This window comes from Oncorhynchus tshawytscha, linkage group LG16, assembly GCF_018296145.1.
Source record: "Oncorhynchus tshawytscha isolate Ot180627B linkage group LG16, Otsh_v2.0, whole genome shotgun sequence".
Taxonomy (NCBI): Eukaryota; Metazoa; Chordata; class Actinopteri; order Salmoniformes; family Salmonidae; genus Oncorhynchus; species Oncorhynchus tshawytscha.
This window is the reverse complement of record NC_056444.1, coordinates 29062381-29085266: the sequence shown is the minus strand read 5'-3', so window position 1 is coordinate 29085266 and position 22886 is coordinate 29062381. Positions and strand designations below refer to the sequence as shown.

The 22886-nt window shown below is 40.6% G+C and overlaps 2 protein-coding genes across 6 annotated transcripts; both read right to left on the bottom strand.

Moving 5' to 3' along the window:
- Positions 1 to 602: 602 nt before the first annotated feature.
- Positions 603 to 4820, bottom strand: rps24 (ribosomal protein S24). 5 transcript variants are annotated; one of them, XM_024425149.2, is made up of 7 exons: positions 4734 to 4820; positions 3628 to 3693; positions 3248 to 3457; positions 2941 to 3054; positions 2553 to 2555; positions 1834 to 1851; positions 603 to 683 (listed from the first exon to the last, which is right to left on the bottom strand). In XM_024425149.2, the coding sequence occupies exons 1-6, from the start codon at positions 4734 to 4736 to the stop codon at positions 1846 to 1848; spliced, it is 402 nt and encodes a 133-aa protein (XP_024280917.1). In that variant the 5' UTR covers positions 4737 to 4820; the 3' UTR covers positions 603 to 683; positions 1834 to 1845. The 5 variants fall into 5 exon arrangements, with proteins under 5 accessions (XP_024280917.1, XP_024280919.1, XP_024280918.1 ...); XM_024425151.2 differs by lacking the exon at positions 1834 to 1851; XM_024425150.2 differs by lacking the exon at positions 2553 to 2555.
- A 2056-nt stretch (positions 4821 to 6876) lies between these two features.
- qrfpra (pyroglutamylated RFamide peptide receptor a) lies at positions 6877 to 19055 on the bottom strand. The gene is made up of 6 exons (XM_024425421.2): positions 18503 to 19055; positions 13999 to 14157; positions 12217 to 12278; positions 11847 to 12082; positions 11364 to 11461; positions 6877 to 8500 (listed from the first exon to the last, which is right to left on the bottom strand). The coding sequence occupies exons 1-6, from the start codon at positions 18840 to 18842 to the stop codon at positions 8109 to 8111; spliced, it is 1287 nt and encodes a 428-aa protein (XP_024281189.2). The 5' UTR covers positions 18843 to 19055; the 3' UTR covers positions 6877 to 8108.
- Between the last annotated feature and the right edge of the window lie 3831 nt (positions 19056 to 22886).

The following is a 22886-nucleotide window of genomic DNA, read 5'->3' as shown; positions in this document are numbered from 1 at the left end:
CATGTCTCTCTTCCGCTTACATCTCTGCTTGTACAACCACACAAATCTCACAAGCTTACTTATGCAAGATCAACGAGGTAGTACAAGTAACAATTTACCTCATTATCCCTCTATCCCCTAAACTACTGTAAAACAGAGGCAGTTTATGGTAGAGAAATTAACATTATTTGGCAACAGCTCTGGTGGACATTCCTGCAATCAGCATACCAATTGCACAGTCCCTCAAAACTTGAGACATCCGAGTCTCGTGACAAAACTGCACATTAGTGGCCTTTATTGTCCCCAGCACAAGGTGCACCCGTTTAATGATCATGCTATTTAATCAGCTTATTGAAATACCACACCTGTCAGGTGGATGGATTATCTTGGCAAAGGAGAACTTCTCACTAACAGGGATGTAAACAAACTTGTGCACAACATGAGAAAGAAGCATTTTGTGCATATGGACCATTTCTGGGATATTTCATTTCACTCATGAAACACTTTACATGTTGCATTGATATTTTTGTTCAGTATATTTACCGCACACTGCAAATGTAACAGTATACACAAACGTGTCAAATTTGTCCAGGGCATATAAAAATAAGTTGTGAAAACAGGAGTGACTTTTCCAAACGTTTTATTTGATGACAATATACAAGAACATCTTGAGCACGAGGACCATCCCTGATTCTCCGGGCTCACTGTAGGAAAACAGAGGAAGGGAAGTTAGTTCATCTGCAAAACAGAAGTTCACAATCTATCCACCACTATACTCAACAAATTTTTGGGCTGAGGGTTTGAAGGAGGGTAATAGTATTGAAATTGGGTGTGGGAACAGATGCATTTGCTAGGGACGTGGGCTCAACCTACACATTGGGTATAGTAAATGCACCAACATTTCAACTGCAAAATTACAGATAAAGCTGCAATGAAACTTTTTGGGCAACCAACCAAATTCACAGAAATGTGTTATAGATCTGTCATTCTCATTGAAAGCAAGTCTAAGAAGCAGTAGATCTGTTCTATGTGCATTATTTCAATGCTTCCCGTTCTTAAGTTCGGTTTGTGTCTTACTTTTGGTTTTGTACACCAGCTTGAAACTGCCGAAAATACAATATTTTATGGTTATAGAAAATATATTTCACAGCGGTTTAGATGGTACAATGATTCGACAATACTTCTTTGTTTTGTCACAAACTGAAATTAGGCAAACTTTCTGCATAGTGCATCTTACATTTTTCAGCTCAGTGAAGATATCAATTTATTTGTCAGTCTAGTATAATAAAACATCGAAATATATAAAAGAACATTAAATTAAATACATGCCTAAATGAAATTATGAAGGTTAATGTTTCAGAAAAGTTGTATAAGTGGACATGTGGTCCAGTTGCCTCACACAGACAGTAGTTGGTTATAACTTATTATCTAATGCATCACTCTAGACTTGCTTTACTACATGACAACCGGAGGCCACCGCTTGTACTGCATGTTAGCATAACTGTACTCAGCGGTTGACAAATACAAAGATGTAATAGTTTAACAGCAGAATAAGAATAATAACCTTTAGAAGCAAAGTAGTAGTGTAATTTAGACTTTCTTTAAATTGATATGACGTTAGTGGATATAAGATTATTTGTCAGGGTATAAGTACCAACAGCCAGGGTAACTTTAGGAGTTTAGGGAAATAGGGTGGGTTGAAGAGGGAAGGTTGGTATTGGTAGATAAAAGGTTGTGGAAAGACTACAGGTGAGACATGCAGAGACCGGTCTCAACTAGCGCTACCAGGATATAAGAGTCTATGTTCATTTCAACACATGAATAACAGCACGCCATGCCCGCTTTGCTTAATACCTGGAACAGACCTCATTTCTGTAAAACAAATCCACAGGAGGCAAAAGAAAGGCAAAAGGATGAAGATAATGTTAAGCTACTTTACTTAAATACTTTACTCATAGAGTAGACCCCTGAAAGGCATAAGATTTGCACTGAAGATGAATTACAAAATTCAGTCAACTCCACCCAGGAAAATAATACAATCCAAACTGAATGCTGAGCACTAGATGTGGGAATTTCAATAAATACACACAAATGCAGCTAGAAAGTCTATCAATCCATTCTTGGGGGGGTGCATATTTGTGTTCTAACCCAGCACTAAGACTTGACTAGTTGAATTACGTGTTAGTGCTGGACTAAAACAAACATATGTTCTCCATTGGGGTCGTCCAGGAATGAATTGAGAAATGGCTCTAGTTTCTAGTCTTTCAGAGATCCACTTGGCGACCTACTATTGAGTCTTAAGATTACACAATATGGTTTAAGTTGGGATCTAAACCACTATTAGTGTTCAGTTCACACTCACCAAAATTAGGGTCATGAGTTAATACTTAGTTGCTCATTCTAACTGGTAGGGGACTGAACTGAAACCCAATGTGGACGTTAAAGAAATCCACATGTAAAAAGGCAGTAGCCTTTTTGGTTATATAAAAGGGAGGATTGGGATGAAGTCAGCTAGGAACACCACAGTAGCATTATCTACACACAGCAGTTAGTCTACTGATGAAAACATTTACCTTCTACAGTCCCAAAGAACAGTTTGGGAGAAAAAGATGACCCATTAAAACAGTAAGAACACATAAATAAAGACAAAACTAAGACTTAGGAAGCAGAAAAGATATGCATGTAATGAATGATTAACTAATAAGAATGAAGTGACACGTGGGGTGTTTCAATAGTCTTAAGCTGCCCCTTCCATCTGCACAGATGTGAAGTTCTCTTGGGTGAAAACATAAATCTTGTACATACACCATATTGTACATACATCATTATACATTCACCCACTGCGTTTTCAAATCAAAGCAGAGGAAGGACAACAAAAGCAGCTTGTGTAAAATTGTGACTATCGAGACGAACCCATACTGTAGCAAGAGGAATGCACCATAGGAGGAAGAGCCAAGTTACCTTTTTGCCAGCAGCACCCACACTGGCTTTCTTGGTACCTCGTACTTTCTTCATTCTGTTCTTGCGTTCCTTGCGCTGTTTTCTGGAGGACTTCTTCTTCTCATAGAGACCGTGCTGTGAGAACAAAAACATATTTACCAAAATAGCACTGCTTACAATGTGCATCAAGGGCATCACTAGCAGACAATAGATGATACTGATGGGACAAACTATACACAGACATGGTGTCATACAAATTAAAAGAATAAAGCCCCCCCCAAAATAAAATACCTCAAAACTTATTTCCATTTTTCCAGCATCCACTCACCCTGGCCAGTCTGTGCTTGGGCTCGTTCTTCTTAGCGTAGTCGAGAGAGTCGTAGACCATGGCGAAACCTGTCGTCTTGCCACCACCAAACTGTGTCCTGAAGCCGAAGACGAACACCACATCGGGGGTGGTCTTGTACATTTTGGCCAGCTTCTCCCTGATCTCAGTCTTAGGGACTGTGGCTTTGCCTGGATGGAGGACATCAACAACCTAGAAAAGGAGACAATGGAGGAACAGTTATAGACCACGCTGCACTTATAAAAATGAAAGGAAACTGCAGACAATTGCTTCACTAAATAATGTGCGCTGAACACTCAGTATACAACAATTGAGGTCATGTTTTGGTGTTATAGTGGTAGGAAAGAAACATTTGGGCTTACCATTTGCTTCCTCTGAAGCAGCCGGTTTGTCATAAACTTCCGGGTTCTGACTGTCACTGTGTCGTTCTGCAAGTAGATGGAAAACAGAGGTTAGCATTTACAATACTGGAATGACAATACCGTTATAGGGAGCTTTTCAGACCCCTTCTTGCAGGTGAACACTGTTGTTTTTTTACAGTAATTGAACGTGTTTATATTCTAGCCACTACTTTCAACAAAATCTGGAAATTACGACTGGAACAGGATCCTGATACGCTGGGGACCCTACACACATAATATATACAAGTAGTAAACAGCAACAAGTATTGAAAAAGACGATGGCTTTGTCAGGTAGCTAGTTGATTAGCAGGGCAAAATAAAATAAAAAGTTACTTGTTGCATGACAATAACACATCAGCTCACACCAAGCACCTAGAGGTAGTTAGCCAACTTCATTACCTTGTATTTCGTGACTTACACAGGTAAGATTTAGTAGCTAGCTTCGTGAAAAGTATGCCATGTACTTATAAACCAAATCATGCGGACAGGTTGCTAGCGTCACTAACGTTAGCTAGACCTTTTTAGATGGAAGGTAGTTAGCTAACTACTTCAAAGACATGAGTACTTCTGGTTGGATTGATTACAAGGTACATGCCAAATATCATGCATTTGTGGTAAGTTAACGTTAGTCATCTTGTGGAATTTAACTTTAGCTAGATAGTATCCAAAATAACAATGCTGCTTTTACAACTGACATGCTGTGTCAGGGAGACTACCGTTAGCCACAGCAGTCGAGGACACCTTGCTAGCCAAATAACGGCATTATATCATACTGTAAAAAAAACACAATGTAGCCACCAACTTGTAATCGTGGAAAAGTAGAAGTCATGTGTTATAAAATTACTGAATGGCTTGCACAACCGAATGAAGAAGCGGTCCAAAAGCCAGAGCTCGGTTAGGCCACCAGTTCTTAAAGGACTAAAAATAGCTTTTAAAACGTAAATGTTGTAATATTCCTATCAGGGATGGCTTGTCAATGTATTCGGACTTCATGACTTTAACAACGACGAAAGGATGCTTAAGATATATGAAGGATTTAATTCTACATTTTATGCCACAAGACTCACCATCTTGGCATCAGCCTCTCAGGGATGCGGAAAAGGAGGAAGGGCCCGAAGCTGGCCAACCAAATGCCTGAATGGAAGCGATGCGACCAAATTTCTTGCCTGACTAAAAATACATGCAGATTATTCGAGAGCCCACAGAGGAAAATATAACGTGTCGTTTTGTCCTTTGTATGTACTATTTTCTTAAGTGTATATGACAATAGATCAAACGTCACAAAATAAAATAAATGCCCATGTAATTTTGCCAAACAAATTTGTGTTATCCACAAATACTCCATGATTAATCTGTATTTTATTTTCTGTACTTACTGACGTGAATGTATATGTATTTATATTGAGTATGAGTATCCTATATGTGTGAGTATGAGTATTCTATATAAAATTGTATGCATTACATTCAGAAATAACATGTTTATTGATTACACATTTATTAATTTGTTGCCATTTTATTCATCTAGCAGTTACACAATCATGCTCTGATGCCCTTTTTCCAAAAGTAGTCCACCACATTATTATTTATTCACGCAACAATGTATGTTAATGTATACTTTTGTTTATTATTGAACGACATGGAAGTATTTTTATCCACGTCATTCATGAAAATTGGCGGTAATGGAGAAGTAGAGAAATCATAGAGAGAAAATCCTCCCCATACCGCTAGATGTCAGTCAAGTAGTATCTATGACAGCCTGGGCCGTGATTTGGGTCGTGGATTAAAATAGACACATTTCCAGTGTTCACTACTCGTCAACTTGATTCAGCCGCAGGCCGATTTGTTCTTGAGCGGCTGGTCGGTGGGCCAGACATAATTACAAATCATTTGTAGACTGCAAATTGACCGCAAGAAGCCCGAAGATATATGATATTAGATTCAATCATAATTTTTTCAAACCTTGATTACATTTGTATACGATCACGTCTCTGTATTATGCATGGGAATACTTGGGAGCAGATTTCCAAAATTAAAATCACTTGGAGCTGATTTCCTGGTGTTTTTACAGTCTGTTATGTCCAAAAATTAACATTTTGCTGGACCATCGGAACGAAATAGTTTGGACCACGTTCTTACCAACCGAGCCAAACAGAACCACGGATTTCACATATTGAAATCCATGAGAAAATGGATTTAAAATGCACAGTAACATGGTTATTTAATTTATTTTTATGGATTCAAACCTCAAAGAATCACATTCCAGAGAGTGGAATTTCAGAGACATTTTTTCAGATGTTACATTTATCAGATGTTAAATTAATTACTTAACTTCATTTTTTAGACCACGTTTTATCATAATTATTTATAAACATATCTGTCAGCGGTATTTTCCCTATTTAAGTGGTTCCTTCCAAGGTGCACCACTGAGCAAAGATATGCTAGGCAGGACGCTAGATACTCCTGCTCTAGTGTATGCAGACAGTATTGTCAGTGTAGGAGAGAAAGTGTCAAGTGATTTGATTTTAGCTTCCGGTGATAGTCAGGACTCACAGGAGGTATGTTTGTAAATTCATTTGATCAAGTTATGTAGCCGATTGATTCCTTCTTGATGATTAAATAAAGCAAACATGTTTTGTTGTTTCTCTGTAATACTAGCCACCTAGCAATTTTATTAAATTGGCTTTAGCTAGCCAGCTAGATAGGTTCCCAATCTCCCAACCTCATAACTAGCTATCAAGCTATTTCAGGCTATCAATCAAGTTAGAGTAGCTTGTCTATCTTAGTTGGCATACCTGCTGGCAAGGTTTTTATACTTGAGAAAAAACTAAAATAGCTTTAACTCTTGGGTTATGATACTATACCAGTGTGGCAGATGTACAAAACTCCTAAGGCATAAAAGTTCTTAAAGAATCAATGTCCATCATTAATTAAAATGAAAATTGGACAGGTAAAGATGTATGCTTAGATAATCTATGCAGAAAAATATACTTATTATTTATATATATTTTTTTTTACATAGAATTAAGAATAATGATTATGGCTCTAGATTGCAGGAAAATGTTGTTTCAGGTTTTTAGAAAAAAGCGAATTTCTCCGAATACCACCCACCTTCCATTCTCACGTACTTCGTGCACCCTCTAAAATAATGGGTGCAAGACATTTTTGATTTTATTTTATTAAGGTCCCCATTAGCAAACATCAATGGCGACAGCTAGTCTTACTGGGGTCCGACACAACGGAAATACATTACAAAATACTTTTCAATTTACATATACTGAACAAAAATATAAACGCAACAATTTCAAAGATTTTACTGATATACAGTTCATAGAAGGAAATCAGTCAATTTTTTAAAAATAATAATAATTAGGCCCTAAACTATGGCTTTCACATGACTGGGCAGAGGCGCAGACATGTGTGGACCTGGGTGATTTACTTGGGAGGCAGTCTGTTTTCTTGAATTTCTTCTGTACCTGGGGACTGTGAAAAGACCCCTGGTGGCATGTCTGGTGGGGTAAGTGTGTATGTCAGTGCTGTGTATAAGTTGACTAAGCAAACAATTTGGAATTTCCAACACATTGTCTCTTATAAAAACAAGAAGCCATGCAGTCAGGCCTATCTACATCTGCCAACCTGTTCAACAGCCACACCACTCATTACCAGATTCAGCCGAGGCCTAGAACTTAGGGAATGATTTTACCAAATACAATGCTCTTAGTTTTAGAGATGTTCAGGACCAGTTTATTACTGGTAACCCATTCTAAAGCAGACTGCAACTCTTTGTTTAGGATTTCACTAGCCTCCCCTGCATGACACATTACTACACTTCCATCTGTTGTCAAAAAAAATTGAAAAATACTTCACAGCACAGTTTTATTTAATGCCACAACAATGTATGCACAAACTTCACAAATAATACATAACTCTGGAGGACACCAATACCCTACCTATAGTCAGTTTTCAAAGGCAGCACTATAAAACCAGACAGGCCCTAAGTGGAGGAAAAACAAGGTAGATAAATACAATATGGATGATTGATGCCATATATTCTCTCTCCAGAGTTCAGAATCTCATGTCTAAGGTCACACATGAGTAGAGTGGTCATATCCATTATTTTTCAGATACAAATCTAATCCAGAAAAGAAACCTACACACTGACTTTAGGTGTCCTTTAAAAGTAAGGTGTGAATGACTGGTCCTTTTATTTAGGATCAATCACTTGATTCAATTGTAACCTCACTGTTGATAATAGATGCCATTTAGCAGACACTTCCATCTAAAGTGACTTACAGTCATGCATACATACATTCTACGTATGGGTGGCCCCGGGAATCGAACCCACAACCCTGGCGGGGCAAGCTCTACCAACTGAGCCAAGCAGGACCACATTAGGGAACAGAAGTCCCAAATCTAATATAGGCATATCTACATCGGACTTCCACTCATGTCTGTGGCTCACAGGTCACAAACAAGATCCCCTCCTCTGCATAGGATGGAGCTGTATTTAGCTTTAAGGCACCATTCTCAATTCCACCAATCTGTGTCCTGGTGGCCTGTATGATGGACATGTCTTCCAAGATGGCCGCCTCTTGTCTGTCCCTCGGTCGGGTAAAACGGACATGTAGTTTGGATCTACTGGTGACGTCTAGAGCTCCAACCCTCTGGTTTGGCCGTCGGCAGCACTGGGAGAAGGTGGACACACATTTCTTCTGGAAGTTCTCATTCATGAAGGCGTAGACGATAGGGTTGTTGAAGGAGTTGGAGAAACCGATGGCCTGGGCAATGGCCATGATCATGTTCACCGTGATGTCGTTGAACTGCTCGTCCAAGTAATCTGAGGATGGGAATGATAATGTGGAATTGAATTAGGTGGGATTGTTAGATAATGTGGTACTTAATCCTTAATAATCAATTGACGCATCCGTGTGTCAATCTAATTAACATAATACAAAAATACCCATCAATATCCATCTGTTTAAAGGGATACTTCAGAATTTTGGCACTGAAGTTCTTTATCTACTTCCCCAGTGTCAGATAAACTCATGAATACCATGTCAGCCTTCCGCATCTGCGGTGGAATGTGGCAGTGCTACATTTGACTGTTTGTCAAACCAGGAGACATCCCTAAAATTGGTCTTCTCACAAAAACATCTATAGCGTCTGAACAGTTTGACCACACTATGGAAAGATGAGACGCTCATGAACACAATGGTGTTCTCCATTTTGCTCTATGACCCCCCACAAGCCCCACGGGACTCATCTGAAGTGGTACCGCCAATGTGCCAACTTATGTCTGTAGCGTCCGAACCGTTTGGGCTACAAACTAATATGATCACTCTATGGATAGACGAGACTCGGCTTTGCTCTATGACTCCCACAAGTGTCACGGGACTTGTCTGAAGGTAACGAGGTACTGGTAAAAAAAATATGGAAGTATAGAAGCAGTTTTGTGCCAACAAAAAAGGGGGTTAAATATGTGTACCAAAACATATATTTCCTGAGCTTTTCTTATATCTCCTAGATATGGGACAGACACTTCAAAACCTTTTTCCTTCTTTTTTATATTTTGTCTGTTTTGCCATTTCTGAATGCGTTATTCAGTGCATTTCTATGGGCTAAAGTAGTAAAGGCCAAATTCAATAATTCATCAAACATATACAGTACCCGTCAAAAGTTTGGATACACTTACTCATTCAAGGGTTTTTCTTTATTTTGACTATTTTCAACATTGTAGAATAGTGAACAAAAGCTGAAGAACATACGCACATCCAGGTAATTTCCGCGGGTGCTGGAGTGAGGCAAACTCATGGAAAACAGAAAGGAACATGCTGCAGACTGCTGCTCATGCTACCAGGTGATATTTATTAACAATGTTTTGACCCTTAGGGCATAGTGAAGTCATCAAAATTATTAAATAACACATATGGAATCATGTAGTAACCAAAAATGTGTGTTAAACAAATCAAAATAGATTTTATACTTGAGATTCTTCAAAGTAGCCACCCTTTGCCTTGATGACAGCTTTGTACACCCTTGGCATTCTCTCAACAAGCTTCATGAGGCAGTTACCTGGAATGCATTTCAATTAACAGGTGTGCCTTGTTAAAAGTTAATTAGTGGAATTTCATTCCTTCTTAATGCGTTTGAGCCAATCAGTTGTGTTGTGACAAGGTAGGGGTGGAATACAGAAGAAAGTTCTATTTGGTAAAAAACCAAGTCCATATTATGGTAAGAACAGCTCAAATAAGCAAAGAGAAACGACAGTCCATCATTACTTCAAGACATGACAATCATCCCGGAAATTTTTAAGAACTTTGAAAGTTTCTTCAAGAGCAGCCACAAAGACCACCAAGCGCTATGATGGACCACCACAGAAAAGGAAGAACTAGTTACCTCTGCTGCAGAGAATAAGTTCATTAACTGCACCTCAGATTGCAGCCCAAATAAATGCTTCACAGAGTTCAAGTAATAGACATCTCAACATCAACTGTTCAGAGAAATACTGTGTGTGAATCCGGTTTTCATGGTCAAATTGCTGCAAAAAACCACTACTAAAGGACACCAATAATAAGAAGAGACTTGCTTGGGCCAAGAAACACGAGCAATGGACATTAGATCAGTGGAAATCTGTCCTCTGGTCTGATTAGTCCAAATTTGAGATTTTTGGTTCCAACCACCGTGTCTTTGTGAAATGCAGAGTAAGTGAACAGATGATGTTTGGATGTGTGGTTCCCACTGTGAAGCACGGAGGAGGAGGTGTGGTGGTGCTTTTCTGGTGACACTGTCTGTGATGTATTTAGAATTCAAGGCACACTTAACTAGCATGGCTACCACAGCATTCTGCAGCGTTACGCCAACCCATCTGGTTTATGCTTAGTGGGACTATCATTTGTTTTTCAACAGGACAATGACCCCAAACACACCTCCAGGCTGTATAAGGGCTATTTGACCAATAAGGAGAGTGATGGAGTGCTGCATCTGATGACCTGGCCTCCACAAACACCCGACCTCAACCCAATTGAGATGGTTTGGGATAAGTTGGACCGCAGTGTGAAGGAAAAGCATCCAACAAGTGCTCAGCATATGTGGGAACTCCTTCAAGACTGTTGGAAAAGCATTCTTCATGAAGCTGGTTGAGAGAATGCCAAGAGTGTGCAAAGCTGTCATAAAGGCAAAGGGTGGCTACTTTGAAGAATCTTTGATTTGTTCTGTTTTGTTTAACACTTTTTTTGGTTACTACATGACTTCATGTGTTATTTCATAGTTTTGATATCCTCACTATTATTCTACAATGTAGTAAATAAGAAACATCAAGAAAAACCCTTGAATCAGTCGGTGTGTCCAAACTTTTGACTGGTACTGTATATATGTTTTTGTTATTCCTACAGGGGACCTAAAATTCTAAATCAAATAGCTAAATGAACATCTTAAAACCACTCCATGTTAGCTTAATAGAACCCCCCTCCAACATTTATCTTAATAACTTATTTCCAGTGTCCCCATGATGTTTTGTTTCTTCATAACAGCAATAATGTAACAATAGGATGCAAAGCAGCCTCTCCATTCTCCCTGGGACCTTCATCTCCAGGTCTCACTTCCAATCATATGAATCCATAATTGAAATCAACTTTCAGACCAACTGAATGATGTATAGAGGAGAAGTGTCTTATGGCTATTGGCTTCTCAGACAGACTTACTGTAGTCAGAGAGCATGTGGACGGTGTGGAATGGGGCCCAGCACACAGTGAATAGCACCACAATGGTAATCATCATCTTGATGGCTCTCCTCTTCCTTCTAATCATCAACAAAGAATAAGAAACACATATTAATCTGTCGGGTTAACATGAGGAAACTTTTTGGATCATAAGATAATATTCTTATACTCAGTATTCAGTGAAATTATCATAATTATGTCACGGACAGGATCTTTCACGGGAGAAACCAACATCTTGACCACCAGACCAACAGGATATTCTTTCTTGACACTGATTTTGATGTCGCAGGCAGAGGGGCTACCTTATCAAAAGACCATGAGCAACCATGTACCGACTCATGTCCACTGCAATCACTCTGTACCTACAGAACGTAACTACCATGTATGTGGATAGGTTGTTGAACACACATGTTTTTTATGGAGTCATTTTGTGAGGTATCATACATACAGTATCTCTATACAGACCTGGAGATCTTTCCCACCTCTCCCTGGTTCATGGTGTTAAGTACAGAGGAGTCGCCCACCCTCTTGCGGATCCACAGTTCGATCCCTATCCGTGTGTAGAGGATCAACATGGCCGCCAGGGGCAGGAGGAACAGAACTACCAGGATGAAGGTGGCATACAGCTGTCTGTGTGAGGCCGAGCGCCAACGCTCCTGGCAGCACACGTGGTGTAGGTCGTATAGGAAGTCATACTTCACCTGGAGAGAGACACAAGTGTGAATACACAAACACACACACACACAAGGTAATCACAGAGCTAACACATCTGGACAGGGAAATAGCTTAAAAGCAATTGGCAGGAGTACTACGCAGAGTGTAGTATCTTACCCACCTCTAACTGTTGCACCAACAACATGGGAGATCCAACAATCATGGATGCAAGCCAAACAACTCCTAGTCAAAGAGAACAAAGCAAAATGAAGACATGGTTCTACCAGTGCCGTATACCAGTGCCGTAACTACATATGAGGACACAGAGGTCCAGACCTCAGTGAAATATATATATATATATATATATATATATATATATATACACTACCATTAATAACATTTATCAGATTACAGTGTAGACATTGTTAATGTTTTAAATGACTATTGTAGCTGGAAACGGCAGATTAAAAAATATATAATTGTACCCCGTTTTCGTGGTATCCAAATGGTTAGTAGTTACTATCTTGTCTCATCACTACAACTCCTGTATGGGCTCGGGAGAGACGAAGGTCAAAAGCCATGCGTCCTCCAAAACACAACCCAACCAAGGCGCACCGCTTCTTAACACAGCGCGCATCCAACCTGGAAGCCAGCCACACCAATGTGTCAGAGGAAACACCATGTACCTGGCGGCCTGGTTAGCGTAAACTGCACCCGGCCCGCCACAGGAGTCGCTAGTGCACAATGAGACAAGGATATCCCTAACGGCCAAGCCCTCCCTAACCTGGACGACGCTAGGCCAATTGTGCGTCGCCCCACGGACCTCCCTGTCCCGGCCAGCTGTGACAGAGCCTGGGCGCGAACCCAGTCTCTGGTGGCACAACTAGCACAGCGATGTAGTGCCCTAGACCACGAGGCCAGTGCCCTAGGCCACCTGGGAGGCCCTGGAAATGGCTGATTTTTAATGGAATATCTACATAGGCGTACAGAGGCCCATTATCAGCAACCATCACTCCTGTGTTCCAATGGCACGTTGTGTTAGCTAATCCATGTGTATCATTTTAAAAGGCTAATTGATCATTAGAAAACCCTTTTGCAATTGTTAGCACAGCTGAAAAATATTGTTCTGATTAAAGAAGCAATAAAACTGGCCTTCTTTAGACAAGTTGAGTAACTGGAGCATCAGCATTTGTGGGTTCGATTACAGGCTCAAAATGGCCAGAAACAAAGACCTTTCTTCTGAACCTCGTCAGTCACATTTTGTTCTGAGAAATGAAGGCTATTCCATGCTAGAAATTGCCAAGAAACTGAAGATCTCGTACAACGCTGTGTTCTACTCCCTTCACAGAACAGCGCAAACTGTCGCTAACCAGAATAGAAAGAGGAATGGGAGGCCCCGGTGCACAACTGAGCAAGAGGACAAGTACATTAGAGAGTCTAGTTTGAGAAACAGACGCCTCACAAGTCCTCAACTGGCAGCTTCATTAAATAGTACCCGCAAAACACCAGTCTCAATGTCAACAGTGAGGAGGCGACTACGGGACTAATGTAGAAACTAGTAAAAATAAAGAAAAACCCTTGAATGAGTAGGTGTGTCCAACCTTTGACTGGTACTGTATATATTTTGTACCAAAAATATATATATATTTTTTTGTTGACCTATCGCCGCTGCTCCCTTGTATCCATATAATCTTACTCATTAATATCTGAAAGGACAATCTGGTCCTAGATCAGTATTCCTATTCCGATACGCTTTGTAAATAAGGCTCTGAGGAAGGCCAAACCTGAATTGACTTAAATTCTTGTATCTCAGAAGAATAAAACAATGCCTCTACTTCGAACCCTGAGGAGGGTCAAAGGTGACTTTGTTCCTCTCTCCCCTAAAGAGAATAGCAAAAATTACTATCTACTTACTGTCTACTCTAAGACAATTTGTTAATACAGGTCCATATCTTTACTTTACCCAGCATCCTGTAGGCTCTCTGTGGTGTGTACTGTCTCTTCATGCTGAGTGGATGGACGATGCCTTGGTACCTCTCCAGAGCGATGCACGCCATGGTGAGTATACCTGTCACCACTGCTGTCGTCTGGACAAAGGGAATGGTCTTGCACACCAGAACACCTATAAGAGGAGAGGGACAAAGCCTGTGTCTGAAATGGCAACCTAATTCCTATGTAGTGCACTACCTTTGACCAGGCCCAATGCATGCAATCCACAGGAGTCCTTTTCTGTGACCGAAAGTGGACAACCTGGTGCTAGTGGACAACCTGGTGCTAGTGGACAACCTGGTACTAGTGGACAACCTGGTACTAGTGGACAACCTGGTGCCAGTGAAAACCTGGTGCTAGTGGACAACTTGGTGCTAGTGGACAACCTGGTGCTAGTGGACAACCTGGTGCTAGTGGACAACCTGGTGCTAGTGGACAACCTGGTGCCAGTGAAAACCCTGGTGCTAGTGGACAACCTGGTGCCAGTGAAAACCCTGGTGCCAGTGAAAACCCTGGTGCTAGTGGACAACCTGGTGCCAGTGAAAACCCTGGTGCTAGTGGACAACCTGGTGCTAGTGGACAACCTGGTGCCAGTGAAAACCCTGGTGCCAGTGAAAACCCTGGTGCTAGTGGACAACCTGGTGCCAGTGAAAACCCTGGTGCCAGTGAAAACCCTGGTGCTAGTGGACAACCTGGTGCCAGTGAAAACCCTGGTGCTAGTGGACAACCTGGTGCTAGTGGACAACCTGGTGCCAGTGAAACCCTGGTGCTAGTGGACAACCTGGTGCTAGTGGACAACCTGGTGCCAGTGGAAACCCTGGTGCTAGTGGACAACATGGGGCTAGTGGAAACCCTGGTGCTAGTGGAAACCCTGGTGCTAGTGGACAACCTGGTGCTAGTGGACAACCTGGTGCCAATGAAAACCCTGGTGCTAGTGGACAACCTGGTGCCAATGAAAACCCTGGTGCTAGTGGACAACCTGGTGCCAATGAAAACCCTGGTGGTAGTGGACAACCTGGTGCCAATGAAAACCCTGGTGCTAGTGGACAACGTGGTGCCAATGAAAACCCTGGTGCTAGTGGACAACCTGGTGCTAGTGGACAACCTGGTGCCAATGAAAACCCTGGTGCTAGTGGACAACCTGGTGCCAATGAAAACCCTGGTGCTAGTGGACACCGGGGTTGCTAATAAAGAAATAATAAATCATGTAATGGCCAATTTTCTACTTGATTTGGTGCACAATTCAATTCTTATATGAATGACCAGAGATGTTACAGCAAATATTGTTATTCTTTACCGCCAGTCTTATACAAATCTGTAACTTGTGTAAGGGTTTAGTCAAACGCGTTAGTGCTTATGAAGGTGAAATACTTGAATGCTTTTCCTAGGAATGTGTCTTGTTGCTAATCAATGGAAGGCTTACAAAAATGTTATGCGTTGTGTTTTAACATACTTACACTGTATGTATCCGTTTGCTTAACAATGGAAGGATGATGTATGGTATAATGAGGACATAATAATAATTGAATGATTTTCCCAAAAATGTGTCCTTTTGATTGATAACAGAAGGTTGATATTGATGCTTGAATGCTTTTACTAGAATCGGTTTATTTGACTGACAGAGGATCGACTTAGAGGTATATCAGTGATGTGTCTGTTCGCAGGATAATGATACTTGAATGATTTTCCTAGAAATGGGTTCTTTTTGCCAGACAATTAAGGCAAATCATAGAAATTATGTTTGAATACTTTACCAGAATTAGTTTGTTGGCAGGACAATGGAAGAGGTATTGGGAAAATGTCAGTTACAGGTCCAAAATTATTGGCACCCTTGATAAAGCTGAGCAAAAAAGATGGTATAAAATAAATAATATAAATACTGAGCTATATTGAAAGCTCAAAAAAATGGGAAATTATATTATCTTATACTAATACAATTGCTCAGATAAAGATATTTTGTTTGACAAGTAATGGTGTGCGTGGCCAAAGATCTTTATTTCAAATAAAAATCTAATCAAATCTTATTTGACTTTCTGGTCAGATGACATGAAAATAGAGCTCTTTAGCCATGCACACTAGTCAGTTGGGGTCTCAGCTTACTGTTAGTAAGGATAGTAGGATACACAACATGCAATTTCGAAATTTGAGCAGTTTTCCTCTTGTCATATCAGTCTCTGACAGTCACTCAGTTAGACCATGTCATCTAACATTTTATAGATTACTGGTTAAGTTAGTCTAGCCAGCTATCTAAACCTTGTAGTAATCATGGCCGAATTACTGACCAGGCACGCAAGGCACGTGCCCTGGGGCCCTGACCTCTAGGGGGCCCCAATTAATTTTTTTAGTCTCTCTCACTCAAATATCATATGAACATGGCAAAATGTTTAGAATGGTAGGAAATGAGCTTTAGAGAGGGTTTCACTCTGTGATGTGTTATGTTGGATTTGATCAAAGCCCGATGTTTTTAATTTAGGCCAAAAAGTTCATTTCTTTACGATGCTGTCTTGCATTATTTCTTTTAAGGGCTTTGCAAACAGGGTGGTAATTTGGAAAGGATTTTTTTTTTAAACCCAGACTTCCTTCTTTTCACTTTGTCATACAGGCCAGTAATGTGGAATGAATGCAATGAGCTCAGCCAATGAATTCACTTGACTGTTTAAAATCATCTTCAGCCTCAGAGAAATATCCATGAGCAGTTTCCATTTTATTCTGCAGCTCAGTAAGGAAGGATGGCCAGATCTTTACAGTATCTGGGTGATATGGGGTCTGGGGCGGCAGGTATCCCAGTGGTTAGAGCATTGGGCCAGCAACCAAAAGATCAAGAGATCAAACCCCTGAGCTGACAAGGTAAAAATATGCCGTTCTGCCCTTGAACAAGGCAGGTAATCCACTGTTCCTAGGACATCATTGTAAATAAGAATGTGTTCTTAATTGACTTGCCTAGTTAAATAAAGGTAAAATAAAAAAATGACACACCACCCACAGATTACCAAACTCAAAGAGATATTCAGTGGCTAGGATTTTTTTTTTTACCTCCCCTGATCTGTGCCTGTCTAAAAATGTATTCCATACTTTTAAAGCTCATTGGTTGCTCTGAGGTTGAATCCTTGTTTGACATTCACTATCCAACTGAGGGACCTTACAGAGACAGGGGAAATTATTCTTAAATCATGAGAATCTCTACTTTTGCAAACATGGACCTTATTCAACAAATTGCGTGATTCTTTACGAAAATAGGGTGTGTGTGTCCTAAACGGTAGCATGCTGCCTATATAGTGCGCTACTTTTGACCAGGGCCCTATGGGCTCTGGTCAAAAGTAGTGTACTACCTATAGAATAGGGTGCTATTTGGGACATATCTGTGGTGTTGTAGTCTAATGATGAAACATCCTATTCTGGTTGCACAGCTTTGAAACACCATGGAGCCACAGCTTTGAAACCCCATGGAGCCACAGCTTTCAAACCCCATGGAGCCACAGATTTGAAACCCCATAGAGCCACAGTTTGAAATCCCCATAGAGCCACATATTTGAGACCCCATAGAGCCACAGATTTGAGACCCCATAGAGCCACAGATTTGAAACCCCATAGAGCCACAGCTTTGAAACCCCATGGAGCCACAGCTTTGAAACCCCATGGAGCCACAGCTTTGAAACCCCATGGAGCCACAGCTTTGAAACCCCATGGAGCCACAGATTTGAAACCCCATAGAGCCACATATTTGAAACCCCATGAAGCCACAGCTTTGAAATCCCCATAGAGCCACAGATCTGAAACCCCATGGAGCCACAGCTTTGAAATCCCCATAGAGCCACATATTTGAGACCCCATAGAGTCACAGATTTGAAACCCCATAGAGCCACAGAGTTGAAACCCCATAGAGCCACAGATTTGAAACCCCATAGAGCCACAGCTTTGAAACCCCATGGAGCCACAGCTTTGAAACCCCATGGAGCCACAGCTTTGAAACCCCATGGAGCCACAGCTTTGAAACCCCATGGAGCCACATATTTGAAACCCCATAGAGCCACAGATTTGAAACCCCATAGAGCCACATATTTGAAACCCCATAGAGCCACATATTTGAAACCCCATAGAGCCACAGCTTTGAAACCCCATGGAGCCATTGCTTTTTAGTGTACCTCTGCTTTCTCACATAATTTGTTATATAGTCAGAACTTATACCAGCAAACTGTAAAGCCTCAGTTATTATTGGGTTGTCTGTAGTGAACGAAATAGGTTATATTACCATCAGAAAAAAGTCAATTAAGTTCTATTAAATCTTCGATTTTGAATGTATTTTATAAGGTGATGCACTAAATTGTAGATTACTCAATAGTAGGTTTTGAAAGTCGTGGCTCTCCTATTATCATAATAGCCCTAACCATCCAGAATTCAAGTTAGGCTAATTTTTACAAAACAGGCTCAATTTATAAGTGAATCACTTCATAAAACACAGATAGATATTACTCTCTCACCTCCTAGCCACTCGGATGAGATGTTCTGCAGTAAAGTGAACGGGATGCAGAAGAACGAAATCAGGAGGTCGCTCACTGCTAGAGAACAAATGAAGATGTTCGTGGCAGTTTGGATTCCCCGCTTTCTCACCACGATGTAAACAACCAAACTATTTCCAAGTAGTGCCAGCAAGAAAATAACCGCGTACACAATCACGAACGCTGTCTTGGCTCCAGGTGGAAGCTCAGGCGTATAAACCAGCGGTTGGATTTTGTAGATTTCAATAAACTCCCGACGCGTTAAATTATAACGGTAAAGTAGCTCTTGCAGGGCCTCTGGAGTTATTTTCGTATTTCCCATAGTAAGTGACGGATTACTATTATTTAATTTGCTGTCTGGCTAATTGATTTCACCTTTATTTAGGCAGAGCGTGGTCCTTCTTAGAGACTTATTGAAGCGATAAGTCGTGATAAAACCCCTGCGGTGTCCTGTGCACCACCCGAGACGTGTGCGAAAATGCGTGAGTAGCCTATTCCTCTCTCCGTGTGGAGGCTCCAGTTGTGCCATGCTAGCTCTCCCAGGCTACTACTCAACCGCTGCATCGCACGCTGGCATGCGTCATCACTCAATAATCATTAGACTATATATAGGACGTTGACAAAAGAACATTTAACCCCCCATGTATCCCATAGCTGCATTGAAATATTTAGTTAAATAAATAAATATTTAGTTATTGTAATTATGAGTCAATTTCAGGTCAAATTGTCCTCAACCCACTAAGTGGTTTTAAGATCATATATATATATATATATATATATATATATATATATATATATATATATATATAATACTGAACTAAAATATAAATGCAACATGTTAAGTGTAGGTCCCATGTGTCATGAGTTGAAATTAAAGATCCCAGACATGTTCCATACACACAAAAAGTGTATTTCTCTCAAATGTTGTGCACAAATTTGTTTACATCCCTGTTAGTGAACATTTCTCCGTTGCCAAAATAAACCATCCACCTGACAGGTGTGGCATATCAAGAAGCTGATTAAACTGCATGATTATTACACAGGTGCACCTTGTGCTGGGGACAATACAAGTTCACTCTAAAATGTGCAGTTTTGTCACACAACACAATACCACAGATGTCTCAAGTTTTGAGGGCGCGAACAATTGGCATGCTGACTGCAGGATTGTCCACCAGAGCTGTTTCCAGATAATTTAATATTAATTTCTCTACGTCCTTTTAGAGAATTTGGCAGTACTTCCAACCAGTCTCACAACCGCAGACCATGTGTAACCACGCCAGCAAAGGACCTCCACATCCGGCTTCTTCACCGCCAGAATCGTCTGAGGTGGTGCTGAGGAGTATTTCTGTCTGTAATAAATCCCTTTTGTGGGGAAAACCTAATTCGGATTGGCTGGGCCTGGCTCAACCAATGGGTAGGCCTGGCTCCCAAATGGGTGGGAATGGCTCCCAAGTGGCTGGGCCTATACCCTTACAGGCCCATCCATGGCTGCACCCCTGCCCAGTCATGTGAAATCCATAGATTAGGGCCTAATGCATTTATTTCAACTGACTGATTTCCTTATATGAACTGTAACTGTCCACATATATGGTGGATGTGGCAGAGTTATGCATTTTCATTAGAATGGCATTTACAACATGAGTACAAAGGAGGAACTACTCACCATTTTGCCACTGAAAAGACATAAAAGGGGCAAAGATGTTTTTCAAGACTTTATGGAGTTTGCTAACAAATTCCAACTGCCCTTTTGTAAGCTTGTCTCCATTACTACAGATGGGGCACCAGCTATGGTAGGCCACATTCGTCGTTTTTTTTTGCGTTGTGCGAACTAGATGATTCTTTCCCAGACTTTCTTAGTTATCACTGCTTAATTTATCAGAAAGCGTTGTACGGCAAGGTGTTAAACATGAAAGAGGTGATGGATGTTGCAATGAAGATTGTGTGTTCTATTCGAGCAAGAAGCCTACAGCGGAGGCTATTTAACGCTCACTTAAAAGAGACTGAAGCGGTGCACACAACAGACCTGCTGCTGCACACGGATGTGCGGTGGCTGAGGCGAGGTACATTTTTAGGGAGATTCAGTGAGCTGTTGCCTGAAACCAAGGTGTTTCTCTAGGTCTCCAAACATGCAGAATATGCACAGCTAGAGGACACACAGTGGCTCCTGGACTGACCTAACTTACATGCTTAATAATGAACTGAATGCAGGGCTGCAGGGAAAAGGCAAACATGTAATCGACATGATCAGCTCTGTGAACACTTTTAAACTGCTCACAAGAAAGCTGCAACGTGAGGACCTGCACTTCTTTCAACACATGTATTCAGAACCTGAACGTCAGGGCAAGGATACAGCACAGTTTGATAGTGGACGTTAGGTGGAGCAAGTCCAGAGCATCTTATCTGAGTTTGACAGTCGTTTCACTGACTTTGCATCACATGAGCCTATTGCCACTTATATGTGCTTTCCTTTTGGCAGAGACATAAATGTGGAAGTCAAAATCCTCCAAAATGGGATCACTTTTTCAGTCGGACACAACTATAGCAGAAACTGAAATTCTCACCCTTCTAAATAACATTCAGCTGAAATCCAGGGCAACCACTGAGATGAAGGAAGAGTTCTGGGAGCTACTGCAGAGGAGAAGTATCCCAACATAAGAATATGTGCTCTCAACTTATCAGCCCTTTGTGGATCAACCTACCACTGTGAGTGCATTTTCTCACATGAAGATAATGAAGTCCAAGTACAGATCTACTGTGACTGATGACCACCTTGTGGCCTGCATGAGACTGGCAACAAGCTGCTACATCCCTGACTATGAGAAGCTACTTGTCTCCACCCAATGCCAAAAGTCACATTAAGGTAGGAACTGAAATGAGTTGTATTTATTTGTGGAAAACATGTTATTGGTCCACATTATATTTGGGTATCAAATAGGTATCATAACGGCAGGTCCATACTCAGTGGTTTGTTGTGTTTCATACTTTTGTTGGTTGGTTTAGATTTAGATACTGGTAGATCTCATCAGGCTGGCGAAGTAGATCTCATGTCAATGAAGCTTGGGCACACCTACTCTACAGTATCCAGAGGAATTACTATTGAATGTGTGCTAGAATAAGTAGTCATGTTTGGTATCTATCTGACACCTGTCCTCTGAATAGAACTATAAAGCTATCTACATGGATGTGTGATCTCTGTTGTTACTTGTAGGTGTTCATTGTGAACTCTGACGACGCTGTCAATTGAAGGAAGGTTGTTTGATCAATTCTTATTTCCTAGGCATCTAGACCTCTGGCCTAGTAGGCATCTTTTTGTTCATGCTTTGTCTTGTAAGTTAACCTTAGGATCTATATGCCTAAAAGCATGATTTGTTAATGTCAGTATTGCCTTGTAACTTAAGCTTTATGCCTTGTATGTGAATCCATTCATTTGACAAAGTTATTAAATAATACTTGCTTTGATATTCTCTTCTCATGACCATTCCTTGATCTCAGTCAGCTAAATGCATACTACTTGATTGCACATGGTTTTGCTATAATGTTAAATGGAGTCAAACATTTTAATAGGCTAATTGCACAGTCTTATTATGAGTCGCATGTGAGGTATATATCATATATGATAAATATTACCCCACTACAATGTCATGTCCCTGAGGAGGACGAGCTGGCCAATCAGCGGTCTACTTGCATGAATATTTTTTTATGAATGATAAACACCCACACCGTTCCAACACAGAAAATCTCCTTTTTTAACATACTTAATTAAATATCATATTGTATGTAATTCTGGGTCATATTTAATAGAATTCTGGAAACACTGTGCAGTTACTTTAAGACGGTCATACCAAGGATCATTTAGCTATTTCATTTAGAATTTGAGGACCTGTAGGTAAAAAAATAAATATATAATAATATTTGTTGAAACACTGAATTTGGCCTTACTGCTATTAGTCCATAGAAACACATTGAAAAGCATATGCATGCATACATGGCAAAACAGAAAATAAACGTTCAGTCACAGCGAAAATACTACATTCGTAAAGCCCAATCAATTGTATGATACAACATATACATTTTATGTGATTCATTTTGGTCAAAGGTTCACAAGTTTGACATTTTTCTGAGATCTCTGTGCACTGCACGTGCAACAACACAGCACAAGGGAACTCCTCATAAACACAACACTGTCACCAGTCCCGGCGCAAGGATGAAGTGACTAAGGGGCAGTTGAAATCGTTGAGGGGGCACAGTTGTTGGGGTTCTTGCATCGGAATTATATTGAATTCAGCTTATATCACACTATACCACAATAAACATAACGTTCAAATGCCGAGACTCCAAGACTATTGATTGAGTTTTTTTAAAGTGA